Source organism: Tiliqua scincoides, chromosome 1, assembly GCF_035046505.1.
Source record: "Tiliqua scincoides isolate rTilSci1 chromosome 1, rTilSci1.hap2, whole genome shotgun sequence".
NCBI lineage: Eukaryota > Metazoa > Chordata > Lepidosauria > Squamata > Scincidae > Tiliqua > Tiliqua scincoides.
Window position 1 is genome coordinate 224,067,136 of NC_089821.1, and position 27,732 is coordinate 224,094,867.

At 41.2% G+C, this 27,732-nt stretch overlaps 1 protein-coding gene across 2 annotated transcripts in view; it reads left to right on the forward strand.

Moving 5' to 3' along the window:
• The window catches only part of CEP43 (centrosomal protein 43), a 35,807-nt gene extending 11,580 nt beyond the window's left edge, over nucleotides 1-24,227 (forward strand). Inside the window, exons 7-13 of one of the 2 annotated variants that reach the window (XM_066611371.1) lie at nucleotides 7,430-7,486; nucleotides 13,695-13,906; nucleotides 17,569-17,678; nucleotides 18,757-18,819; nucleotides 19,118-19,151; nucleotides 21,799-21,892; nucleotides 23,346-24,227. In XM_066611371.1, the coding sequence (XP_066467468.1) occupies nucleotides 7,430-7,486; nucleotides 13,695-13,906; nucleotides 17,569-17,678; nucleotides 18,757-18,819; nucleotides 19,118-19,151; nucleotides 21,799-21,892; nucleotides 23,346-23,420 (645 nt within the window). In that variant the 3' untranslated portion in view covers nucleotides 23,421-24,227. The remainder of the gene's footprint in view (nucleotides 1-7,429; nucleotides 7,487-13,694; nucleotides 13,907-17,568; nucleotides 17,679-18,756; nucleotides 18,820-19,117; nucleotides 19,152-21,798; nucleotides 21,893-23,345) is intronic. The other variant, XM_066611372.1, reaches the window with a different exon arrangement.
• The last annotated feature ends 3,505 nt before the right edge of the window (nucleotides 24,228-27,732 follow it).

Here is a 27,732-nt window from a genome sequence, read left to right on the forward strand (position 1 = left end):
TAAGTCAGAGCAACAGTAAAATTAAGTATAATGAAATTTGTGAAATCTTTCAAATTTTCTACTTAGTGTTGACAAAGTTTTAAATTTTTTTTTTACATGGGAAGAATATTTATATTAGCAACTTAACAGCAGCTACCAAATAATACGCTAGAGCAGTGTTTCTCTAATGTTGAGGGAGCTTTACTCCCTCTGTAAGTCTTTGTGGGGGAGGGATTAGGGCAGCGACACTAAGGGAGCGAAAGGAGGGGTGCTTTCACTTAATGTAGGTAGGGCTGTAGGAGATGTGGGGAGCGCTCCTCAAGGCTTGGAATCATCAGTAAAAGCAGGCGCAAAGCACTTCCGTTTTGCAGGAGGTACTTTGCGCCCACTTCTAGTGAACGTTCCAAGGCCTGGGGAGCACTGCAGAGGGCTGCTCAGGGCTCCCTGCTCCTCCTGCAGCCTACTGCAGCGCTACCTACATAAAGTATGTGAAAGCACCCCCCCTTCAACACCCCTGTAGGGACACGATCCTGGGGATCACTTCCCTGCCTCTCCCCTTCCCCTGCCCCTTAAAGGGATGGGGGAAACTTTGCACAAACTGGTTTGAGAACCACTGCACTAGAGCTTTGGTTCCCAAAGTCCTGCTCAGACTTTGGGACGACAGTAAGTCTTTGTGGAGCAATGGCAGCGCAATGATCCCCAGGATTGTGCCGCTACCAGGGACAGAAGGTTTTTTTTTTTAACTTACAGAAGCGAGCACCGGCTTCTGGGAGATGTGGTGTAGCCTTGTGGACATCTCCTTGGGGCTCCTCAAGGCTCTAAAAAGCTAAAAATTGCAGTTGGAACCCACTTCTGGTTGTGATTGTGAAACTGGAAGTGGGTTCCGATCACAATTCTTAGCTTTTTAGCTTCTGTGGGGCTCCCCACATCCTCCTCCCTGGAGGCCAGCACTCGCCTCTGTAAGTAAACCACATTTCTGCCCCTGACAGGGTCAAGTGCTTCCCTGGTTGGTAGGTCAAGTCCCACCAGTTTGGGAATCATGCACTGGAGACTTGAGCAATTATTCAAACGCCTGCTGGAATCAGTGCTGCCGGAAATGATGAGCAGGTTGGCTACACAACCACAAAATGTGTGGCGTTTGTCCGAAGAGACCTCAAGTTGGCTTACAGTTGTACATGGAGGTGGCAAAGTTTTTGACCTGTTTGCTTTCAGGTTGCCTCTCCCACCTCCCCACCATCATAGTATGCAGCGTGTGCATATTATAGCTTGGCAGGGGATAGGATAGGGGTGGCTCTTGGTCTTGTCTGACCATAGAATTAGAATATAGGGATATTGGGCTTTAAGGAGTAGTATCCTTCTGTTTTTTTTTTTAGATAGAGCAGGATGTTTGTATAGTCAACGCAGGTGTGTATTCTCAGTACCATTCTTACTGGCCACCTAGGTAGGGGGGAAAAATGAGTTTTTCTATCCATGAGTAGATATGGCAGTAGAGGTCTGATTTAATTGATTGGATATATGCGGAAATGTCTGGCAATACTAGCTGTTGGAATCTTGCAATTTTTCGCAAATGATTAAGAAAAAATATTGAAGTTACCAAGGGGAGATGCCTGATAAACCAATAAATATATGGTACCTGTGAAATATGTAGAGTCCTCACTTTGGTAGCAGACAGTTTGGGATAAGAGATAGATTTGAGGAGATCTCTATTGATTTAAGCGTTAACATAATTGTTTAGAAATTGTAAGTATGGGTTGAAAAATTATGTTTTGGTATCTTATTTCTTAGTAACGTCTGTGCTTATTTCTTTCCTAAACACCAGTTCCAAAATACCACAACATGTTTCTCAATTAAGTTATTGCTTGTCTTGTTAATTTGATTCAGAATGCTATACGTGTACATTATGTTCTGATGTAAAGTGAAATATCATGGGGAATACTGACTGTGTTATCAAATGCTAAATATTTCTGTATGGGCTTGGTTAACAGGGTTAGGCTTCATGGGCTAGGAATTCTTTGCTAATCTTGGAGCACTAGAGGTGAACATAAGGTATTTACTGGATCAGTAAAGATCTTATTTAGTCCACCGTTTTGTTTCCAAAATTTAGCCCAGTTTTTTCACATCTGCTGGGGAGAAAAAGCTGATGCACAAGTGCAAGTTTGTAGGGTTCTTGTACCTCTTCTGGGCAGTAGAGGAGTTGCGAGATGAAATGTCATCTGGCTATCCAGTTGAGAAATCTGTCTGTAAGTAACAAAATGGAACTAGCACAAACTGGTGAGAAACCTGCATATGTCTTTGTGGGGAAGAAGGTGTTGTGGGCAAAGTGCCTGCTGTTATTATAGAAAAAAAATCTTTATTTAATCAATATCTAGATATTTAATGTCTACACTGAGAAGATAGAGGAGAATAGGTGGGAAGTTGGAGACTGACCAAAAGGAGTAATGCCTAGTGGTTAGCACTTGGCTGACCCCCTTCTTGCCTTCACTTCATGGATTTACTGGGTTATCAGCTAAATGGGGGGGGGGGGAGAGACTGGGAAATATCTGTTGGCAGCATCCCCCACTTGGCAGAATGTCTGAGAAACACCTCCCCTTCTCAGGAGAGCACATAAACTAGCTTCTTATGTTTTAAAACCAAATCACAGTAGTGATAACGAACAAGTTTAGAGATAGGAAAACCCACTCATTTACCAGTACACAATGAACTAGGCAAGCAAAGTGTCAAAATATAAAAAATGTATCAAAACCCAAAAGGAGGAGGAAGTAAACAAAAATAGAGGGAGTAGGCTAATTGCAAGGAGGAAAGAATAACGCAAGTAGGCTTGAAAATAGCTGGAGGGGGGGGGCTAGAACTATCCAAAATTGGTGATGACATTGAAAAAACTAGGGCATTCATCACAGCTCTTAACTAGATTGAGCTGCTTGTGAGACAGAGGAGTGTGTGTGTGGTTATTTATTTGAAAAATTTATATCCCATATTTTCCCCGCCCATTAGGAGCTACTCAAGGTGGCTAACAGGGCAAAGTTAAAATTAGCTACAACATCACCAAAAATACTGTGTTGACAATAAATTTGTAAGACTTTAAAGCAGATCTGCAGGAACAGGTATAAACATCAGACTGGCAGCACTTGCCTAACCCATGAAGTTGAACCCTAAGAGTGTAGTTCATCCACACTCTGTTCTATGGAACAGGCATGCCTGCCTTCCTGTTAATAAAGTCCTTCATTCTACCCAGAAACAAATGTGTATGCATGGCAGAAGACAGACTAGGTTACTGTAGCCAACGTGTTATTAGCTCATATTGCACTTCAAATGTAAACAGATTAAAGACCTGTGATGCTGTCCGAAGACAGGTTAGGTTTGCTTGTTTACAAGATTGTTACCCTGCTTTCTTTCTCTGCTGGGCACTCAAAGCAATGAAGGTTCTCAGAGCCTTTAAAGTGTCTGTTGTCTATTTGTTGTGGTTTTGAAGAGTTTCGGTTTAAAGAATTACTCATGTGCAGTTCCATTCTCTCAGTTATTTCCACAGCCATTACATGGGAGGAGGTGGAAACTGTTGAATGAATTACCGTATTTTTCGCTCCATAAGACGCACCTAGTTTTTAGAGGAGGAAAACTTACTTTTAAAGTAAGCCTGCCCTCCCCCTGTGGCGCCTGTGCAAATGAGGACCTTGCCCCCTTTGTTCTCCGCCTGCCCTCCCCCTGTGGCGCCTGTGCAAATGAGGACCTTGCCCCCAGTATTCGCTCCATAAGACGCACACACTTTTCCCCCCACTTTTTGGGGGGGAAAAAGTGCGTCTTATGGAGCGAAAAATACGGTAACCTCTTCTTAAGCCATTTCTGCCCAACGTTACATATATGCAACAGGAATCAAATGTGTACACATGTGGCCTGGGCAAAAATGGGTTAACTCTGTGTGGGAAAGCATGGATACCATTTAATGACAGTTAATATCTTGACAGTGCCTTCACTCTTTTTTTCCCAATTAGCTGTTGTAGAAAACATTGAAAGCAAGGTGGCAGTATATTTCCAAAGTTGAGAGAGATGATAAAATGTTTCCCAATTTTCTTGCCCGATAGCAGGATTTTTTAAGGGGTCCTAATACTTGTAGGGATTAATATGATATTGGGAAGCTTATTGGGGAATGCATGAATTGTGAGAGTCCCTAGTGCAACATCTTCAGAAAAAAAAATCTAGCAGTGGCTTTTTTAGTTGTGATGTAGGCATTGCCACAGAAGAGCTGAAATATTATTTTTTTGATTTTTATAGTGCAGGTAGTATGAAACCTATTTTTATTTTTGTTGAACTTCTATATACTATATTTCTGAAGGATACCAAACAAATACAGTTTGAAAATCATTGCTAAAAAATTTTGATGGTCCAAAAGGGAGTTGCTGATGCTACAGTTTTGTCTGTGATAAGAGAGATTGAAATAAGACGTTGATAAACCATTTAAAATAAAGAAATGTGTGCTCTGCTAAAACAGCATTAATTGCAGTGGTTTTTCACAATAAATGATAAAAATATTTTATTCAAATAGTGTGAAAATTTTTTCTTAAATATGCAGATTAACTGTAGTTTCACTGAAAACAGTTTCTGTTTTGGTGTACATCCTACAGAACAAGTTGCTTGCCAACACAAGAGAGTGCAAGATTCTGTAGTGATAGATACTACAGAGTTTAAGCTATTAAGGGTGCAATCCTAACCCCTTATGTCAGTGCTTTCCAGCACTACAATGCAGCTCCAAGATAAGGAAGCAAACATTCCCTTACTTTGAGGAGGCCTCCGTGAGTGACACTCAACTGCAGGATGCAGCACATGTCCCTTTGGTACTCCTGTGCCAGTGCTGGAAAGCACTGACATAAGGAGTTAAGATTGCGCCCTAAATATCCTATTAAATGAGCAGCCCAATTCAACTCCCCACATAGTGATGCAAGGTTGCCAGCTATGTTGCATCACATTTTGGAATTTTGGTTGCTGGAGGTTTCAGGGTAAGGGGACTTTTGTCCACTTAGGATTGGGCTGAAAATGTTGCTATATTTTCAGTAAAGAAGTAAAACCCTATTTAATAGTAGTTGAATGATTTCACCTATTCTTAGAAGACTTAGGGAGCAATCCTAACTGGTACTTATGCCAGTATAGGAACCCCTGAGGAGTCGCAAACGTGCTGTAAAGCACATTTGCGCCTCCTTAGGCAGGAGCTGCCTCGGCGCATCCAGATGCGCCACTGCAGCTCCTGCGCCACCGCTTGTGCTGGCGCAAGTGGCAAAGGTAGGCGTGGGGAGGGGGCAGGAGGGGGCGTTACTGGGCAGGGGAAGGGCGGGCCCGTGGGCGGGCGCGCAGGGAGCCGGGGGCAGGGCTGGGACCTGGCAGTTATGCTGGATCCCAACCCCTGTCCCTGGGGTGAGTGGAGCGGCTTCGAGCCACTCCGCTCTCCTCGGACTTGCACCACCTCCGGAGGTGGCGCGGGTCCGAAGAGACCCATAGGGGCGCGCAGCCCTTACCCACGGGTAAGGGGAAGCGCTTCCCCTTGCCCGTGGCTGAGCTGCTGCCTGCTGCAATCCCACGCTGGATGCAGCACAAGCCTTTTGGCTTGCCTGCTCCAGCGCAGGTTAGGATTGTGCCCATAGTTATTTATTTAGAAGATTTCTATACTGCCTTCCCAAGGCTACAAGCCTGGCGCTCAAGGCAGTTTACAGCAAGATTAAAACATACATAACAATATTTAAATTTACAGTGGACTAAAAAACAGAAGATTAAAGTATAAAAGCAGCAGATAGTCCTGCGGGCCCCCCAATATTCTCAGCTCTCCCACCACCAAAAGCCATTTGAATTAAAAATGTTTTCAAGCCATATTGGAAAGAGTTCGGTGAGGAACTGATTGTAATTCACCTTGGAATTTCACATTTGGAGAGCTACCACTGAGAAGGCTCTTCCTCTTGCCATTGCCTCCAACCCCGCTTCAATCAGGGGGAGCACACAAACATGATCTTCAGTCTTAGGGGACAAGCCAACCTATATGAGAAAAAGTGGTCCTTTAGATACTCTGGCCCCAAACTTTTAAGTCGGTGGTTCCCAAAGTGTGCATTGCAACACCCTGGGGCAGTAATTTTCAATCTTTCTCATCTCATGGCACACTGACAAGGCATTAGAATTGTCAAGGCACACCATCAGTTTTTTGATTATTGATAAGGCACATCATGCTGCTGGTAGGGGACTCAAATCCCCCAATTGCCCTACTGATAAATGACCCAAAGTCCTGTGGCACACCAGTGTGCCATGGAACAGTGTTTGAAAATAGCTGCCCTGGGGCACTGAGGCAATACCCACTTGTGGTATTCTGGGCTGTCTGCTACCCTGACAGGGAGACCGTGGTGTAAGCCTCCAAGCAGTGGCAGAATGCTCAGCGTGGCAGACAGAGCTGCAGCACATGAAAACCATTTGCTGTGAAAAGCTATGCTACTCTGACTCTCTTACCACTGTTTGGAGGTTTGCAACAACCTCCAAACTCAGAAGCGAGTGACCAGTGATGCTATTGCCACCTCTCATTTCTGGGTTCTGAGGGCATCGGCAGCAGTAAGTTTGGGAACTGCTGTAAAGGGCTTTAAAGATTAAAACCAGTACCATGAATTGGGCCTGGGAATGAATCAGCAGGCAATGTAGCCACGAAAGCAGTAGTTTAACAGAGTCAAATTGTCAAGCTTCCGTGACCACACTGGCAACTGCATTCTGTACCAGCTGCAGTTTCTGGGGCATCTTCTAGGGAAGCCCCAGGTAGAGCATGTTGCAATAGTCTAATCCCGATATTGCCAGGGCATGGACTACTGTGGCCAGGTCAGAATGGCACAGGTACAGTCACAGCTGGCATAGTTGGGCAAAGGCCCTCCTGGTGACAGCTGCCACTTGCTGACCCAAGAGCCGCTGCTCATCCTATAGGACACCCAGGCTATATAGTTACTCCTACAGAGCCAGTGCCACCTCATTCAGAGCAGGTTGATGATCCAGCACCTGTTAGTAAAAGACATATTCAGAACAGTTGTTTCACTGTCAGGTGTGAATACTGTTGTCATAGATACACAGGTACAATAAAATTAATTTGCTTGTAAAAGTATGGTAGAACGTGAAATGCTTTGATAGTGTAGATATTAGATTGAATTGCCTGTGAAAGTTGTTGATTTATCCCATTGCTAGCATTTTAAGAAAAATATGCTGTGTGATGGTTTTATATGAAGCCAGTGATAATTTTTTAAAATAAATGTTATTTTGATTGGCACTGTCATGTTATGAAATCTTCCACTGGTCAAGTGTACTGAAAATGCAATTTAATAGACAAAATGTAAACAAGATTTTAGAATTTTTGCATTAACTTCATTTCTCGAGAGTCTAAATTCACATATAACTTCCATATAATTGGTTTTCATGTTTTGTGCCGTTATTTTATTCTTATGCTCAGATACCAAGGTATAAAGGACATCGTAAGCAGAAAAAGTGCTTGGACACGACTGAGCAGGTAAAATGCATGAGAAGAAGAACCTAGCAGGTTCTTCGATAATGTAGGAGAGAGCAGCTTGCACTAAAAATCAATGCAACTGACTCAAGGTCATTTTGTTGAATTAAATACACGTATATGTAGTAGTAACATGGACTCATAACATTTGCAATTTTATATGCATTAATAAGCATATTTTAATGAATATTTATGAAATGGCTAGCTGATTGACTTCCCTCTTTTCTGGAGTTCTATAACATGGGGAGCAAGGATCCTTTCCATTTAGAAGCTCTGTATCAAAATGTCACATTAATTTAAAGAAGTTATAAACAGGTAAGCTGACACAGGTTAGCTCAGTAGTTTCACTGTGCACTGTCAGTTTTTGATTATCAATACACACAAGATTATTAATGAAAGACTGTGGATCTCAGCTCCACTGTGCCTATTTGGAATCCTTCTCTAGCAACAGTTGTCTCCATAGGCAGAGAAGATTAGAGCAGTGTTTGTCCTCCGCTGTACCACTTCACATGGTCAATCTATTTGAAGTACCAGCAGAAGTAACTAGTGATGACATTATCACCAGTTACTTCTGGGTTGGGAGGCCAGATGTGAATCAACAAACACCAGTAAGAGGCTCAGGGTGGATGGGGGCACTTTTTTGGGCATGGAAAAGTATGCTTTGGAGCTCTATTCGCTAAACCAAGCCTCCTACCACTGTTTGTTGCATCACATTCCTGGTCTCATGGCTGAGTGACAGGGGACTAGGGGTCCTGCGAGTATCACCAGCTCAAGTACTACTGGTGGTCCCCTTACACTGGTTGAGAAACACTGGACTAGAAAAAGGCTTGAAGCCTTTACTTTGAGGAGAGAGGCTCCACTTTTATATATTGCTCAGACAGGAACTCAGACAGCCAGAGGATGATTTTCTATCTCGTTATCCTTTAAATGTGTTGTACAGATTATATTTTTTCCAGGAAAAAAAAATCTGGAAACATTGGTTAATGTGGCTAGGAAATACAGCACAAGGTTTTCAAGCATGCTGCTAGCCAGAACTGAGTGCTGCCATTTGAAAGTAGAATTAGAACCAGTGGGTACAAACTGCAAGAGAGGAGATTTTGGTTAGACATCAGGAAAAAATTCCTGATGGTCAGGGCAGTTTGGCAGTGGAACAGATTGCTGAGAGAGGTGGTAGACTCTCCCTCACTAGGGATATTCAAGCAGAGGCTCAACATGCACCTGTTGGAGATGCTCTAAGAGGATTTCCTGCCTAAGGCAGGGACTTGGACTAGATGACCTGTTAGGTCCCTCCCAACTTGTTGATTCTATGAAATGACACAGGTTTCTTTGCCTCTTCCTCTCTTACTTTAAGGGCTACTAATTCTTTGAGAAAGGAGAGGAAGGAAGGTAACTGTCCAAGTCAAGTGCAAGCTGGGATTGGGTGCTACTAATTTAAATATGTAATTTGTTGTCACTTTCAGTCATGGTTCAGTACTGCACAAGTATCCAGTCAGGTTTCAGCTGACATTTTATTTTGATCAGTTCTGAGTGACTGAAACATAGAACTTTTAAAATCTAATTTTTGCAGTGACAATGGAATATCCTTTGCATATAGTACATTTTGGGTGAAATGTTCTAAGGTTGCCAGACCATCTTCTCTTGGGGATTGAGTTCTTCGTAAACTCCTGTAATTTGTTTATTACCTACTTGAAACACATACTTATATTGAATTGCTAGAGGTACTAGGTATGAATATAAAATTGGTTTTATTTGATAGTGGCTACTGATCATAAAAAGGATGTTTGTGCATATGAATTACTTGTTCAAACTAAATCCATGGTGACTATGATAAGCCAGAATTGAAATAGCTGGGGTTCTTGGAGCAGAACTGTATGTTTCAGGATTCTTCTTTTTCAGCTTTTTAAACAAAAAATACAGTATAGTTACTGAGGGTTCTGTTTTGAAGCAGGCAACCGGTGCAGGAAGACAGAGACTTCTAATTCTCTTGTGTTTGTTTGCCACTGAAACTCCACCACCCACAACGGTTGTTTCCCCTGGAATGGAAGAGCTGTGGCAGCTGTCTAGCTCTGGTGTGTCTAGGTGTAGTTAAATAATTAGGTGACTGTTACTGTTACAACTATCTTAAGTGTATGTTTCTTGAACAAGGAAAAAAAATACAAATTCATATCTGACAGTGGCTGCCTGGCCAGCATTTCACCTTTTTTTTTTTTTTTTTTGAGAAAAATCAATGAATGGGTGATCAATCTTGTATCTAGGACCATAGTGAAACCCTTTAATTGTTTGACTTGAGGGGGGTGTGATGATTGCTAGGCATATGTAACATTGCTTTTGTTTTGAGATCTTTCTGTTGTCTGTTTTTTTCTGTTGTTCAAGCCTAAGTATTTCCTGGAAAGTTTCTTAGAACCACACTAGATGTGATAGCAGATGATCTGGTTGTTTAAAATTGGGTTTGTTGCAATAAAATGGTGGTTTTTTGTTTGGTTTTAATTTTGTTTTGAATTTTAAGAACAAAATGAACATGTAAGGAAGACAGAACTTCCTCTTTGCCTGTTTCCTAATGTTATTTTTGTTATTTATTAATAATATTTTTATACTGTTTTGTGAACTACTAAGAGCCCAATCCTGTGCTCGGTGGCACAGTTCCGTGCTGCCGAGCACAGTCGCAAACGTGCCATAAGGCACATTTGCGAGGCTCACCGTCGGGCTCCCACCCATGTTAGCCCAGTGCCGGCTAGAGCTGGGCTAGCGTGGGGCAGTCGTGCGGCTTGGCAGTCTCCTGGACCACTGAGCTGTGGAACGGTAGGTGGGGGCAGGGACGGGGAGGAGGTGTTCCGGGGAGGGGAGAGGCCAGTGGGGGTGGAGAGAGGGCAGGTGGGAGGCGTGTTGGGGAGGTATGACATGGGGAGGGGGCGGGCTGGAGGCGTGCCGGGGGGAGGGAGGAGGATCTGCGGAGCTCCACTCCACAGGATCCAGGGCGCTCGTGTAGGGCTGCACGCCTTTACCCATTGCTGAGTGCCTTTACCCTTTGTGGGGCTGCTTACCTTACCTGGGGGAAGGGGACAAAATTCCCTTCTCCAGTGGCGCCTCCCGCGGTAGCTCGGGAGGTGTAGGATTCGGCGGCGGCCCTTTTCGGTGCCGCCGAGCCTAGGCGCCCCGGGTAGCTCAGGATTGGGCTGTAAGTGGTTTATATAGCTAAGTAAGTAAATTGTTCCCTGTCCCTGAAAGGTTTATACCAAAAGTGAGTCTGACTGGGAGAAGAGCTCTTGGAGAGGGCTTAAGAAAGATATAACACTGACAGATTGGGGCTTGAACATACAGCTCTGCCATGATCATGACTCTTGCCTTACTGCCCAATCCTATCCACACTTTCCTGGGAGTCAGCCCCATTCACTCGAATAGGACTTACTCCTAAGTAGACATGCATAGGATTGGGCTGTGAGTTAAATTTTAATGGCTAAGGTTCAGCCTAATGGGGCGGTTCAGCGTAATGTATCGTAAATGGCAGTTGTATTGTTTGCACTCTAGATGTAGTCGTATATATCCTCAAGATGGGAGCAAGAAGAAAATTTCAAGAGAACAGTTTTTGTTTTTTGTTTTTGGAAGAGAATACAGGTCCAACCTTGTTATACACGAATTTTTTATACACGAATTTGACTCAACACGAATGGCCACTGCAAATGAGAAGGAATGAGCTGATCCCAGGAGAAGGGGGAAAATGGACCCCTTTAAAATGCTTTCCTTACTGTTGTAGAGATTTTTTATCTCAGCATGATGAGAAGGGCCCTTTAAATTAAAGGAAAACAGTCCTTTACAAGTGTTGGAGACAGGGCAGCCAGTTGAGGATCCATCAGTCATTCTCTCTCCAAGCGAACCCCTCCCTTCCCCCTGAACACTTGAAAGAAAGATAATCCTTTCTAAGGGCCTGGAGAGAGACTAATTGTTGGATTGTCATCTTAATTTATCTTAACATCACAAAGGTCAGCAAGGTTCTTTTAAAAGCACCTGTTTTTTAAATTGATTTGCTATAGTACGATTTTTGCCATTCACTGAGTTCTGGGAACGGAATCCTCGTGAATAATGAGACTCAACCTGTATAAACTTTTGTAAAGCCCAAATAACTTTGAACATTTCACTTTAAAAAAAACAAAACCTTCTCTCAAAGACTTGTTTAGTTTCCTGTCTCTGATGAGATTCTTATATACATATGCATACAGAAAGTAAGAAATACCTTTGTTATGTAACAGCAGAAGAATAAAGAATGGTGGTCCCAGCTTCGTTCTGCAACTTTTTCAATATGTGAATCTCTGTGGAAAGACATAGGTTTTGTTGTCACCCTTATAGCATGTCTACCCTTTTCCTGTAATTTGTTAATTTGCACTAGTCTTCAAAATCTAGTTGAAATTCCAGTTCCCAGTTACCTACCAAATCTACTAACTCTAGTAACCTAGATAGCAGAAGATGACAGAGTAATGTAGAAAATACTACTGTTCTAGGTAAAGTGCATCTCTGCCTCTAACTTGTGGTAGAGCCAGTGTGGTGTAGTGGTTTGGGAGGTGCACTTAGATCTGGAAGATCCAGGCTCAAATCCCCCCTCAGCCATGAAGCTTCCTGGGTGACCTTGGGCCAGTCACTTTCTCTCAGCCTCACCGGGTTGTTGTGAGGACAAAAGGAGGGGAGAAGCTGTCTACATGGCCCTGAGCTCTTTGGAGGAAGGGCAGTATAAAAATGTGAAAAATACAGTGGAGTTTTCTTACTAGTTAAAAACTGAAACAGCTGAGATGTGTTAGGTGCTAAAATTTATTTGTATACTGTCCTTAAGGCCAAGATCTTGCACAAAGATTTACAAACAATTTAAAAACAGAAAATTGTCAAGTCTTTTTTTTGGGGGGGGGGGGGGGGCTGCTACTGTTCTTAGTTGCAGTAGACCCAGTATAAATATCCCTCGTAAAAATGGCTGCTGGCAGCAAAATTACAATCTCGCAGCACATGACAGTTGCAGGGATTTTGAAAAAATCACAGAATGATGTGGTAAAACAAATTTATTAGAGTGGACTACAATTCACTTTATTGGGTGCAAATGAGATAGGGCTTCTCCACTGATATAAGAGTGGTTTCTGGCTGTTGTCTCTTCTACTACTTGAAATTGCTGTGGAAGGGAGAGCAACAGACCGTACTCTTGCCCAATTCATGTTTGTTCTTGTGTAAAAGTACTTGCTATGATTGCAAATCTAAAGGTATGTGGACATAAAATTATTTACCTGGCCATATTGTTTAGAACAGTGTTTCTCAAACTGTGGGTCGGGACCTACTAGGTGGGTCATGAGCCAATTTCAGGTGGGTCCCCATTCATTTCAATAATTTATTTTGAATATATTAGACTTGATGCTACCATAGCATGTGACTGCATTTGGGGAAAAGTTACAGACCTGTACTTTTAACAGACTACTATGTTTATACTTTTAACAATGATAGTAAATAGGACTTACTCCTGGGTAAGTGTAGGTAGGATTGCCGCCTAGGATTGTTAAAAATTTCCCTGCTCAATGATATAATTTCTGGTCATGACATCACTTACAGTGGGTCCCAACAGGATTCTTTTCTAAAAAGTGGGTCCTAATGCTAAATGTGTGAGAACCACTGTGTGAGAACTAAATGTGTGAGAGATGTGTGAGAACCACTGACTTAGAAGGTTTAGGCTGCAATCCTAACCTCAGGTTCCTGGGAGTAAGTCCCACTGAACGCAATAGGACTGACTTCTGAGTAGACCTGGTTAGGATTGTGCCCTTAGATCAATTTTAAAATATTTGGTAGGTTGAACTTTTGAATGCCTTCTTAATTATTTCTGCATTTTATTTATTTTCTAGATTACATTTGTATATTGTTGTGGACTTTCATGAGATGGAAGTTTTGTTTTATTTGTTTTTAAGATTTATGAATTGCCCTCCAAGAAAATGTACTTATGATTGTAATGTATAATTTATTTGGCTTTTGTGTGTGACTGTCTTAGTTGAGAACTATAAGTTAAAAACAGTATCAAACCCCCTTTTCAACTGAACTTTACCAAAATTCTTTTATTGAGATTTCAATTTATTGCAACAGATATATTGAGTAATTTCACAAATGATGTAATAGCGTAAATCTATATTTAAAAGTGGATTGTATGTCAAGGGAAACAAATAATTTTGCTAAGGGAATGTATGTTTTGTTTAAGGTTACAGAAAACAGTCATAGCAATACAAGTCTCTCATCTGGAGAAGCAAAGAGCAAACACAGCATTCATTTCTTACCCAATGAAACAAGACCAATTTCTCAACCAAACAAAGATACCAAAGAAAAGAATAGTCTAGCAGTAGATGGAGATGATGCAGAGGGAGATTCCTTCTTTGATGATCCTATACCAAAACAAGAACAATCATATGGCTGGTAAGTTAAGCTTACTTCTAAATAAACATTTCCTTTAACCTTTTAACTTTTTAGTGAAAGAGAAGAAAAAAATACACTGAAACAAAGTAACAAGCACAAACAAAACAGAAAAAAGAAGAAAATGAAAATATATGCATGCATTTGCTATAGATAAGATATATAAAAATACAGAAAGATTCCACCAATCTATACTGTAAACCAGGGCTTCTCAAACGGGGGGATCGCAATGCATGAGGGTCCTGGACTCTTTCCCCCTAAGGTGGGGGGGCGGCAGGGGGGCAGCAGTGTCCATTGTCAGTGTCCCATTGTTAAATTCCATGAAACGGGTAAATAATTCAAAAGGACATTGGCACCAGCATATGTCAATGATTGTCCATTATAACATTTATACAATTAATAACTCCCCCCCCCCAAATCGTATCATGTGACAAAACCACATCATATGTGTAAATGCTGCATTTTGTGAATTACCGTGCCAGCATTTAGGTTCTTGAACCTGGCCTCTTACTATAAAGACATTGTGGTGACCAGTAAACCCTAAAAAAAGTTGCTCATTTAATCATAAGAACCATAGATATGTGTGTTAAGACCACTTTTCATTGGCTATACAAAATAGGATGGTCCAGCTCTGCATTCCATTTTGCTCTGTTTCTCAACCTGTAGGTCAGAACCCACTATGTGGGCCATGAGCCAATTCTGGTTGTGTCCCCATTCATTTAAATATTTTATTTTTAATATATTAGATTATGTTGTGTGACTGCATTTGGGGAAATGTCACAGATCTGTACTTTTAACAGGTACTCTGTACATGCTTTTAACAATGATAGTCAGTTGGACTTACTCCTGGGTAAGTGTGGGTGGGATTGCAACCTAAGGGGTAGGTTAAGTGTGGGCGGGATTGTCAAAAATTTTCCTGCTTGATGATGTCCCTTCTGGTCATGACATCACTTCAAGTGGGTTCCGACAAATTCTCATTCTAAAAAGTGGGTCCTGGTGCAAAACGTTTGAGAACCACTGCTCTGATATTATAGTATTATATTTCTTAAGGGCCACCAAATATTTATAAACAGATAGCGTAGGCTTTTTTTCTCCATTGACTCAAGAAGCCCGTCTAAGAGTAAAGGGGTTTCAGAAGAAGATAATGCCAACAATAATTTGTCAAATATTAGGGTGGAGTGTGTTGAAGTTCTGTAGCTTCCAATAAATAAAATAGCTTTTGAGCTTATCCTTTATGTAAAAACAATAGGTATAGTTTTCTAGGCTATTTAGAGATTATTACCACAATCTCCTTCAAGTGTTTCACTACATTTGGAGGCCACTGAAAAAGCATAACTTTTTCAGAAATTGGAAAATATTTTTTCTACTTACAAGAAATGTAATGTAATTCTGACATGTTCACATTCTCTCTGTGTATAATGTAAATATGCAGAGGCATTCAATCATAATGAAATTATGTATGTGAAGGCGAGCAATGCCAGAATATTGGCACTCTTAGAAGTAGTATAAGGGCCCAATCCTATCCAACATTCCAGTGCCAGTGCAGTCGTAATGCAGCCCTGAGGAAAGGGAACAAATGCTCTATGACTGTTCTCCTACTGCAGGATGCAGTGCATGCCTCATTGGCATGACTGCACCAGCGCTGGAAAATTGGATAGGATTAGGCCCAAAGTCACATATTAAGCTGTGTGCATCTAGCAAAGCCTCTGAGTGCCCTCTCTCTAAAAGCCTTATGATGTGCCTAGTTAAACTGCGCCAGAAGCAGAATGATGCTCTAGAAGTTATATCCAACACAATGTGTGAAGCTCCAGTGTGTGGTGGGTTTCACATTGCAGTTCTAATGTGCAAGATCTAATTTAAAACTTTTTCCTTGAAAATGAAATAATTGTTGACAGTGACTTTCTACAGTTTGAAGGGATATTCTCTGTTGGAGTGGGGATTCAGACATTTAAAACCAGTTTAGATGCATTTCATGCAAATTCAATGTATACTAATAGCAGGCTAGATAGTTCAATACTTATTAGTTTGCATGCAAAATAGGGCCACCCACGGAAGAAGTGCTTTGTATATATTTGGGGGAATCCCTAGGTACAAAGAAGGGTAGGTAAGCTAGCTTGTAAAGGAAAATGTGAACATGAAAAAAAACAACACTAACCTAGCCTAACCGCAGACGAGGAGCCTAGCCTAGTCTGAGAAGCTCTGTCTTGTCCCTTAAGGGGTGGGGGAAGGCAGCAATGCGATCCCCAGGATTGTGTTGCTGCCAGGGATGGGAAGGGATTATTTTTACTTACCTGTAGCCAGCGCAGGACTCCTGAGGGATGCTAGGAGTCCAGGGAATCTTCTGCAGGGTTCCACACACCTCTAAACATCTAAGAAAAGAAAAGAAAAACCCAGGCACTTCTGGTTTTGCGATAAAAACCAGAGGCACCCTTTTGTTTGTATTTTTCTTTTTAAGGTGTTCAGAGGTGCAGGGAGCCCTGCAGAGGCCTCTCCGGACCCCCCAGGATTCATGCACTGGCTGCAGGTAAGTTTTTAAAAAAACAAAACACCTTCCCATCCCTGGCAGTAATGCAATCCTGGGATCACGTTGGTGCCTTAGCCCCTCCCCCACATACACTTATCTCAGGTCTCAAACTCCAGATGAGTTTGAGAACCAAGAACCTAGCCTGATGCTGACTGAGCATGCTTTGAGATCCTGAGGAGCCATAGATTGTTGAGGTATTGAAGGGAGAAATGCAGTTGAGGTGGGAAGGCAGGCAGAATTGGGCTGAGGAGATGGAACATTTTGTGGCAGGTCCCAGTTAAGATATTAAAATCCCTTGCTTGTAGTATTTTTTTAGAAAGAAACTGGTTTTCCTCTCAAAATTCAACAGTTATATTAATTTTATAAGTTGTTCATTTTTGATTTTTTTAGTTTTTATGAACAAAATAATACAATATGATGAATGGGAAGTAAAACATTCAATTGAAATCTGAGTTCCTGATTTATTCTTAAAAATCACTTCTTGTTGAACTAGTTACTACTTCACAATTTCGAGCCTACTTTTGGTAATGGTGTTCCCTACCCCCCCCCCTTTAGCAAAATCTTGTTGTCCTCTGCAAACTACTCCTGGGGATTGGTAGATTTTTGGGGATGGTATGGGAAGCTGTGTTGGGGAAAATCTCTCAAAATCTGCTTGTGTCTGGTTTTCAGGAATTCTTTCCTCCTGCATTGTTCTCTAAGCTACAGGAGCAACTTTTTGGGAAGATTTGGAAGGAAGGATGAGAAAGATTGCTTTCATGACGCATATGCATTACTTTGTGTTTAGGAGTTCACTTCAGGTTAAAAGTGACCAAGATTTGGATTCATTTCCAGTTCAGAGAAAATAAAAATCTAAACTAGGTTTTGGCTTGGCTTTACTTCACTTTCTTTATCTCTTGATGTAAATAACTGTACTGATGACAACCTACTTTCTCAGTGTCCTGGAAGAAGTAAAAACCTATGCAGAGCTTCACCTGCTGTGTCTGGTTGTTGAACCCACCATTCAATATTCAGTAGATGTTACTAGATCGTATATTGTTATCTTGGTATCCTGAAGTTGTTGCCCCCTGGTTATTTGCAGATAGGGTGTCTTATTAGTGAACACTAGAAGATGACTATCTTCCCCACTCGTATTTTATTAAAGGAAGAACGACTCTAACAGAGAAGGAAATCTTGCATCCCTTTCGGATCCACTACCCATGAAGAGTGGGTTGAGTTCTTTGGCTGGAGCACCTCCTTTAAAAGAGCCTGACAGTAAGTATAATGGTTCAAATCTCTTTTCTGTGTTGATTGGAATGAGAAATTGCTTCTATAATTTAAATGTTAGAAGCTTGCTTTACAAAATCAAACTTGGTGGTGGTACTCTAGTGCAGGGGTGTCAAACATAAGGCCCACAGAAGCTTTTTATCTGACCCTTGTGAATGGGGTCCTTCTAGCACCACCATTAGCTGATGAGCTGTGAAGGGATGCTTCAGCAGAAGCAGGGCTGCTGAAAGGGCAGTGCTGGGGCAGCTCAATTATAATGCAGACTCTCCTACTGGGGAGAGTCTCGTGGGCATTGGGAGGGAGAGAGCAAGGAGGCCTTAGAAGGCAAGGAACAGTATGGGGGAAGAGGTAGACCAAGAGAAGTGAAAGAGGGAGATACTGCTGAAGCGCTGGAAGAACCTGAGGGCTGCCTCTGCTGAGGCATCAATCCACAGAACATCTCTCAGCTGCTGAGCTGTGAAGTGATGTCTCAGCAGAAGTAGCATAACTGAAAGGACAATCCTTCTGATCGGGCTCTTCCATATCTTGAAAATATGATCAAGATATGCATATTTTTTCTTCTGCCATTTGCAGCTAATATTCCTAGACATGAACAAAGTGCTTACTTCTGGTCTTCACTTCAAATTTGTTTCACACAGCAGGCCAAATAGCATTTATGGCACCTGCTGAAAGCTGGAAGTAACATCTTTCTTCCAACCTTCAGCAGATGCCATAAATACTGTTTGGCCTGCTATGTGAAACAAATTTGACTCCCCAGTAGTATCCAGCACATGAGCTATGTTGTTTTAATTCACTTGGAATTCCACTTTGGAAGAAAAACATATTTCTGTGAATAGTGATTACTTTTTCAGTTATGACAATGTGATATATTATATAACATACATACTAATTCCTTTACGTCACAGTAAACACTTAACAGAGCTATTCATATCCATATGAAATCAATTTGGTAATTTAAAATCAAAATGTTAGGATGCATAATTTCTTCATTCTGTCTTCTCTCTGGAGCAAATATTGCTGGTAAGGTTCTGTAAGAAGCAGTTACACACATTTGATTTCTTTACAGATGCAAACTCAGTTTTGAAAGATGTAAAGATGGTGAATTCTAAACTTGGAACACTTGACCTAGGCAAGTAACCCTTCAGCCAAAGCATGTTGTAAGCTTTTCGTTTTCCATCACCATAAGATTAGAATAATTAGTTCTATAATTATTCAGATAAAAATTGAGTTGTCAGTGCATAATTGAAGTAGGGTGTTCACCATTCTATAAGATGCTTTAAATTTGGTGCAACTTCTTGCACTACATTAAAAGCTATTTGAGTCTTAAACATCATTTTTTTCCTTAGAAAAACTAAAGGCCTATTTTCACTAGCAGATGGCTAAAAATGTAATTTCAAGTCTTCTAATATTCCTTTATTTATAAACAGGAGATGAAGATGAATATGTTGATGACTTTAACAGGTAAGAGAAGAATAGCTTGAATTTTTAAAGTTGCAATTCTTTACAGTTAATTAGAAGTAAGCCCCACTGAACACACCGGGACGTACTTCTGAGTAAGCATGCATAGACTTGCTTGTTAGAAACTTGTTGGAATGCTAGCTTTCAAAAAAGCAAGATATTCATTTGTATTTGTTTAAGCTGAAGCAAGCTCCTGTCATTCCTCCAAATAATTGGCCAGTGCAATCCCAAACTTCATAATTCTCAACTGTGAAAAGGGGCATGTAAGCCAACACTTGCAGACCTACCTTGTGTCTTGCACCGAAAAGGGATTAAAAGATCTTTATTTATAAGCTGCAACTTGAGGGTCGATGAAAGTGTTGACCCAATGTGCGGCGGCAGTGAAGAAGGCCAATTCTATGCTTGGGATCATTAGGAAGGGTATTGAGAACAAAACGACTAGTATTATAATGCCGTTGTACAAATCTATGGTAAGGCCACACCTGGAGTATTGTGTCCAGTTCTGGTCGCCGCATCTCAAAAAAGACATAGTGGAAATGGAAAAGGTGCAAAAGAGAGCGACTAAGATGATTACGGGGCTGGGGCACCTTCCTTATGAGGAAAGGCTACGGCGTTTGGGCCTCTTCAGCCTAGAAAAGAGACACTTGAGGGGGGACGTGATTGAGACATACAAAATTATGCAGGGAATGGACAGAGTGGATAGGGAGATGCTCTTTACACTCTCACATAATACCAGAACCAGAGGACATCCACTCAAATTGAGTGTTGGCCGGGTTAGGACAGACAAAAGAAAATATTTCTTTACTCAGCGTGTGGTCGGTCTGTGGAACTCCTTGCCACAGGATGTGGTGCTGGCGTCTAGCCTAGACGCCTTTAAAAGGGGATTGGACGAGTTTCTGGAGGAAAAATCCATTATGGGGTACAAGCCATGATGTGTATGCGCAACCTCCTGATTTTAGAAATGGGTTAAGTCAGAATGCCAGATGTAGGGGAGGGCATCAGGATGAGGTCTCTTGTTATCTGGTGTGCTCCCTGGGGCATTTGGTGGGCCGCTGTGAGATACAGGAAGCTGGACTAGATGGGCCTATGGCCTGATCCAGTGGGGCTGTTCTTATGTTCCTATGAGGGTGAGATACTTTTTGATCGGTCCATATTTATTTGGAGAAGTAGTCAAGCAGAGAGCCTGCCTATGCATTTTAAAGCAAGAGGGAAATGTGTGAGTGTAGCTGTTGCTAGGCAACCAAAAAGAACATAGTTAGTCTGACTGAAGCCTAGCATGTATCTCTTTCCTTGCTGATCTCAGCTAGTGTCTCTGCAGACACCAGGGTTGCAAGGATAAAGTCATTGGAAAAAATCGACGATCGAGCCAAGATTCATGGTTTGGCTGTAACACAGAATCATAGTTTGTCTTAACGAACCTCAAACCATGTGTTCAGATTGTGGTTTAATTCTGGTTTGTTCACTGAAATAAACCACAGTTTGTCTGAATTCGGACCTTCAACTATCAAGCAAACTATAGTTATATAAATGCTGCCATTTGCTATAGGTCAGTGAAAGTCTCATATGTTGACATGGTTTCAGCATTGACCTTGTATACATAAGAAGTGTATTGCATACAAATCAATTTTACTTCCAAATAAAGATGCCTGACATTTGGGGTAACGGTGGGAACAGTGTGGGGTATGGCATAGAGGGCTGTGGTGGGAGGGGGTAATACCTGGAAACCTGACAGGTATCTCCCCGCTTGCTGTTTCCTGGGGTCCCCAAATGCTTGACTTTTTTTGGAGGAGGCTCAGGGAGCTGCAGTAGAGACAAGTGGGAGGGCAAGATTGTTTGTATAATAACTATTGCACTTATTCTCCTTGGATTTAATCCACTGTGGTATGCAGAAAGGTCCAGGGCAAAGGCACTTTATTCTCTAGGTCAGTGGTTCCTAAAGTGTGGGTCATAACCCACCATTGGGAGCCAAAACTGGGTCGTTTCCCCTTAAGGGGAGTGGCCCAGGAATGGGTCTCCAAATAGCACTGCAGCAGTTGTGGTGCTGTGAGTACCCAGGGACATTCCCATGTAACTGGGGGTGTCCTGCAGCCTCCGGGGGGTCCTGAAGGCTTACAGCCATCTCCACAACCCTCTGTGTGGCTGCAACAAGCTCCGTTCTGCTCTCGGAGGTCACATGTGGTTTTGCAATTACACAAACCGGAAGTGGGCTCCAAGAACAGAATGTAGCTCGTTGCAGCCATGTGGAGGATCGTGGAGGCGGCTGCAAGCCTTCAGGACCTCCCGGAGGCTGCAGGACACCTCTAGGTACATGGGAAAGTCCTTGGGTCTCCACAGCACTGTGATTCCTGAGGTGCTGTCGGGACCACCCACTGCTCCTGCCCGCTATCACAACAACTCACAGCTGTCCCAATGTCTGAATAGGACTTTGGGAACTGCTACTCTCTGTTATCATACACAGTTGATTGATGTTGGTCCTAAAAATTATTCCACAGGGAAATATCACTACAAAGCTAACCTTTTTTTAAAGTATCAGATAGTCTAGTATTTTAATCCTTATTGATTTTCCTCACAGAGATTTCACTTTAAAAAACATTCTTGAACAGTAGTGAACAGAAATTAATTGTTCCTATCTTTTAACTTTTTTTGTTAGTACCAGTCACCGATCAGAGAAAAGTGAAGCCAGTATTGGTGAAGAAATAGATGATATTTCTGTGGAATTGGAAGACTTCAATATTAGTGATAAAGTATGACTTTATGTGTGGATAGACATGTCATTGTATCTATAATGTAATAAACCTCAATAGAAATGTATTTAGCTACAGAATTTCATGACTTGGATGTAGAGTTATTGCTGTATGAAAGCACTTCATGGAAGGGTAGTGGTAAATTGCATTACAGAAAAACATATGAAGTTGGGCAGCCCAATCTGATCAGCCTCATTGCTGTTGGCCACAGCAGTGCTAAACTGGCCACCGCTGTATCCTGTGGGGCTGGGGCAACCACTGGAATTCTCAGTGGAAGGGAGCATTTACTCCCTTATCCCAGGTAATGGTGCTGCAGCTCTAGTGGGTCTCCTTGGATCTGCGCCTGCTGTTGAGTGGGCGCAGACTCAAAGAGGCCCATGTTGGACTGCCCCGCCAGGGAGAGATGATAGGATACAGCAGCAGACTCGTGCTACCATCTTCACCTCCCATCTGGGCCTGATCCTCCTCTTTCCCACCCACTATTAGGGTGGGAGTGAATATCATGGGTTCAGGGAAGTCCTGTATTTCAGTAGCACAGCACTACACAGTTGTGGTAAAAGTGAGGGAAGGGAGTTGAAATCTTCTCCAGGTGATGGAAGAACAGGGCTCTCCCCCATGTCCTGTTTTGTAAAGGACAATACCAGCATTGTTTCAGGCCTACCATGTAGGCAACAGAATTATTTTGTATAGTCTGAGGCTCCATATGTTTTTCAGCTAGAAAATAGTAGGAAGTGACATCACTTAGCATTCCTCTAGTTTGTATTCATTAATAATGATAAAATGGAGTCAAGTCATAGAACTCAAATGCATGGAGGCTGCCATGTTTAATAGTTTTGAGCTCAAAGGAAACATTGCTAGTGTGGTGAGTGTGCTAGAAGCTGAAAAACATATGTGACCCTAGTGTGCTAGAAGGAGATTAACATACTGCTCTCTAGTGCTGCTAGCTGAAAAACAAAAGCAGCCTAAATTATTGGTCTCCTATCTCATAGCCACTGTAGTAAAATTAGTGAGAGTGCTCTGTAGTTTTTTCTGTATGGGTATAAACAATATCATTTAATTCTTTATTTTGATGTATTAATAAGTTTTCCTGTATGTAGTTTAAACTCTGAAAATTAGTGAGCAGTTTCCTTTGTCTGGGATATCAACAGTCATCTCCAACCAACTATTTATTTTAAAGTTTTCAGCAATTTTGATTTGTTGGTTGAAATTGAAGGAGGGTGGGGTGTTTTTAAGCTTATATGCTGCTTTAACAAAAACTACTTGCATTTAGTTTAATAAATCTGTTTATAGTATAGGATTGCAATAATTTTGAAAAAGCAAAACAATATTTTTTTTTTACTTTTACTGTTTAAGTTTCTGTTTGGAACGTACAGGATCTTATTGAAAGGGCTTTTTTAAAAGGTAAGAACACTTTTAACTGCAATATACTGACATTTCATCTTTTGTCTTGTAGCTTGAAGACCCCACACAAGATTTCACCATTTCTCAGTTAAGTGCTGATGCGGATTACATAGAGGATGTTGCATGATTAGAGGGCAAAGATCTTAATTTGATGAATCGAAGACTTTTGTAGACTCCATTTAAGACAATCACGCTGCTGAAATATCCTCTCCCAAATTGTGCCTTTTGTTTCAAAGGAGAAAAGAAAACAACCAACAACAAACCTGGAGATGGGGAGAGTTTTCACATTTGCAAGAACTGAAAAAAACACATCAATTTTGGAGTGTAAGTTGCTGTCTAGTTCAGCTAAACCTTTCATGTAAGGCATTGATGGTTCCCAGGAAGATGTCTGTTGCAGGCAATGGACACATCAAGATGATTCATCTACAATAATTCATAAGGAAATAAATCTCTGACGCAGAAGAACAGTGTCAGATGTGTGTCTTAGCACACTGTAACCGTCTTGGGGGGGGGGGGTTGCTGAGGAAACCAAGGAAATCCAGTGTTTCATCTTGCTCTTCTTTACAATTAGAAGTTTCCAAACTATTTTTCTCTAATTGCTGTTGATTTACATCAGTGTTGGGGATATGAGCTAAGATCTTACTATTACGATATCTAACTTGAGGTGCATTAAAAGACCTTTGTGTTTGAACTATGAATCCCCATGTGATCTGGTAAGATGATCCCTTGTTGCAACTTGGGTGCTTACGTTTGTATGGCTAGGTACTTCTGAAAATTGCAGCTGGAATATGAGCCTTAAACTCTAAACTTATTTTTGTATATTTAAACATTTGTTACTCTAAACTAGTGTTTTGTTAATTTAATGAAAGCTATTAGCATGAGTTTTCTTTTGAAACACAGCTTGATGCAGAATAAAAGAATGGCTGTTCTAAGAGTGACTGTTTTAAAGTTTGGGAATGTTCTGTGATGAGAACCTCTCACTTAAATAATCTTGTGTGTGTGTTTTTTAAAATAGATTTTAAATAATCTTTAGTCTCTTTCTGGGCATTGTAAATATTATCACCTGCATCACTTTAAACCAATGGTTCCCAACCTTCGTTTGGGATCCTATCCCCTTAAGGAGGGCTGCAATCCAACCAGGGACCTGTAGATGCTGTTACTACTACACTTCTGGGGTTCAGTGCTGCAGCCACTGGATGTATGTAAGTAAAAAAAAAAAAAAAAAAGGTCAGGTCCCTATCCTCCTCAAGGGGGTAATGTCCCAAAGAAGGTTTGGGAATGCCTGACTTGGGGGTTGCAACCCCCAGGTTAGGAAATGCTGCTTTACACTTAAATATATAAAAAGGCAAACATTTAAAGTATTCCTATGTTACTTACACCTCCTGTACAAATTAGGCTTCAGTCTTACACATTCACGTGCATAAGCACCATTTATTTGAAGAAATTCACATCCCTGTAAAACTATGCAGGGCTGTAGTTTTAGAGTATATGTAATATAGTTACAATACAAAAACTCCAATTGAAAGGTGGGGAGGCTGCAATAGAAGTTGGTGAACTGTATATTTTATCAAAAATCCCACATGTGTGCACAGTCTGACTTGCTTAAGAACAAGTGTATGTGGGAATAGAAGTTTTAACAGGTCTTAGTCACCTTGTGAGATTTAAATTCCAAATGTAATTTCTTACTGTTGGAAAAACAAAACTCCTGACTACTCAAATATATGTTGGGTTTTAAGAAAAAAAACCAGTTTTTGTATTAACTTTTATAGCAAGAAGCAAGTTGCTGTCTTGACAACTATTGGACTGAAAGCATTGGTTCAGTTGTCAAGAATGTACTTTGACAGTACACTTTCTCAGTGTATAGATGTGGTCCTTGTATAGATCTAGAGTGTGTTGTCGAAACCTCAGGCCTAATTTTCACATTATTTTGGTGTGATAAACTTCCTACAACTTGATGCCTGTTTTGTGGTGAATATTTTTTAATATAGTTATTTGAATGAAAGCTGCTAATTGGTACTTCCTCTTGCAATCAGTGTGATTGTTGGAAGGGAATTACGAACATATGAAAACAGAAGTTGTAGGGTAACTGATCTGTGTCCTGTTGTATTCTCTCTTGGAGTGAAGCTGGCTTCTAGCTTTAGGTGTGTTCAAATCAATTGTTTTCTCCCCATCCGTTACTTCGTTTGTTTGCTGTGTAGTAATTCATTTGTTTTATATGTTAGTGAATTTCCAGGACCCAGATCCATTCTCCCTACTTTATCACAGATCATTCCCAATGTCTGTACCTGTATTTTGCTGTGACTCAGTCCTTAAAATTCTACTGCACAAAACTCCAGACACAAGGCTCTCAGCATATTTCTACCTGTTAGCCACCAATCAGTATTGATTTCCTTGAGAACATCTGCATCTATCTGAAAAATTGCAAGGAATGTTCTAGGCTTTGGTGCAAATTGGGCACCAAAAAATAAGAACATAAGAACAGCCCCACTGGATCAGGCCATAGGCCCATCTAGTCCAGCTTCCTGTATCTCACAGCGGCCCACCAAATGCCCCAGGGAGTACACCAGATAACAAGAGAACTGCATCCTGGTGCCCTCCCTTGCATCTGGCATTCTGACATAGCCCATTTCTAAAATCAGGAGGTTGCACATACACATCATGGCTTGTAACCTGAAATGAATTTTTCCTCCAGAAACTTGTCCAATCCCCTTTTAAAGGCGTCCAGGCCAGATGCCATCACCACATCCTGCGGCAAGGAGTTCCACAGACTGAGTAAAGAAATATTTTATTTTGTCTGTCCTAACCCTCCCAACAGTTTTAGTGGATGTCCCCTGGTTCTGGTGTTATGTGACAGTGTAAAGAGCATCTCTCTATCCACTTTATCCTTCCCATGCATACAAAATAACAAAAAACAAAATAATAGCCTCCAACCTCATGGCTAACTCTTGAACTTTCTTTCTTGTTGTAGTTGTTGAACAAGCAAATTGTAGAAACAAGCTATCAAATCAGGTCCTCAAACAATGCAGCAAGATGAAATCCTTAATGGAAAAAATACTCACAAGTATATACGGGTATGTAGGTAAAGAAATTTAGGTCTTAAAATTGATCCAAAAAATCTAGGTCAGCTTATACATACATGCATATGGTAAATCTGGTTAGAGCAACTCAGTTTAAAGGGGGGGGAGGAAGGAGAGAGGCGCAGAGAGCCATTATACAAGCAACCACCTGCGTTTTCTGAGCTGCACACAGCATGTTTACAACAACATGGTAAGTTGAAGGGAGGGAATAAGCCTGTATGAAATGTAACTTCTGGCTCTACTGGAGTTGCTTCTATGGCAGCAATAACTTTCCCTGATCTTGATCTATGAGGAAACACCTGAATTTTTGGCTCCAAACTTGCACTTGATTTATATACAAGATCAACTTATACACAAGTGTACATGGTATATTGCGCATCCAAATGATGGCAAAGGCAAATTACCAAAAATTCAACAAAATTGTAAAAATGTAAAAACTTAGGCAGCAATTAAAAAACAGCAACAACAGTATTAAAAGCAGATAAAACACAGCATCTGTAAGTTAAAAGCTAGATAGAATAAAAATGTCATCAACCAACAGAAGACTATACAGCTAAAGATGTCTCTAGGAATAGAATTCCTGGGCTCTCCCCAGTCCCAGTGGGTGGGACATAGTTTTAGAGGATCTTCCCCACCCACATCTCAACAGGCAGGTAGGTTCATATGGGAGGAGGATGTCCTTCATATTGAAGGCTCTGGTATGATGGTCTATATGTTCATATTGCCAGTATAAGAATTGTTACGTTAATTCATATGCACTATTTGGAATTATTCTTTAATGATATTGGGGGGGTTACTTTCAGATACCAGGTTCTCAACAGACGGGTACTTTTGCCATGTCGGGCACAAGGTCAACAACCTGAAATCTGTTTTGATTTCATTGGGACAGGATTTCGTTAGCTTTCTATTTTGTGAGCCACTTTGATTATACTTTTGAAAAGCTTGATAGAAATCCAGTAAAACGACCGTAAATAAAACTGTATCAGAAAATGTGCTGTTGAATATTTGTCTGTCTTGTAGATGTTAAAAGCACACAAGTGCAGGACCCGAAAATATTACTTTATGGCCAAAGGCTGCTAAAGAATGAATTTCTCTGTCACAGTCCTATTTATACGCAATTGTAATAATTGGGGTTGAATGTCTATGGATTTTTATGATGGTTTTGTTCCTGCTTACTTTGGGAAAACAATCTATAGTAATCTCTTTTTACCCAATGCTTCCTTCTTTCACCCTCACTGGTAGTGATTTTTATTCCCTAAGTATGATAGAATCTTTAGACCAATATTGTCTAAATATTGGTCTTGGGATTTTACCATAAATCTATAAACCAGCTACACAACCTCCAAACAGGAAACACAAAAA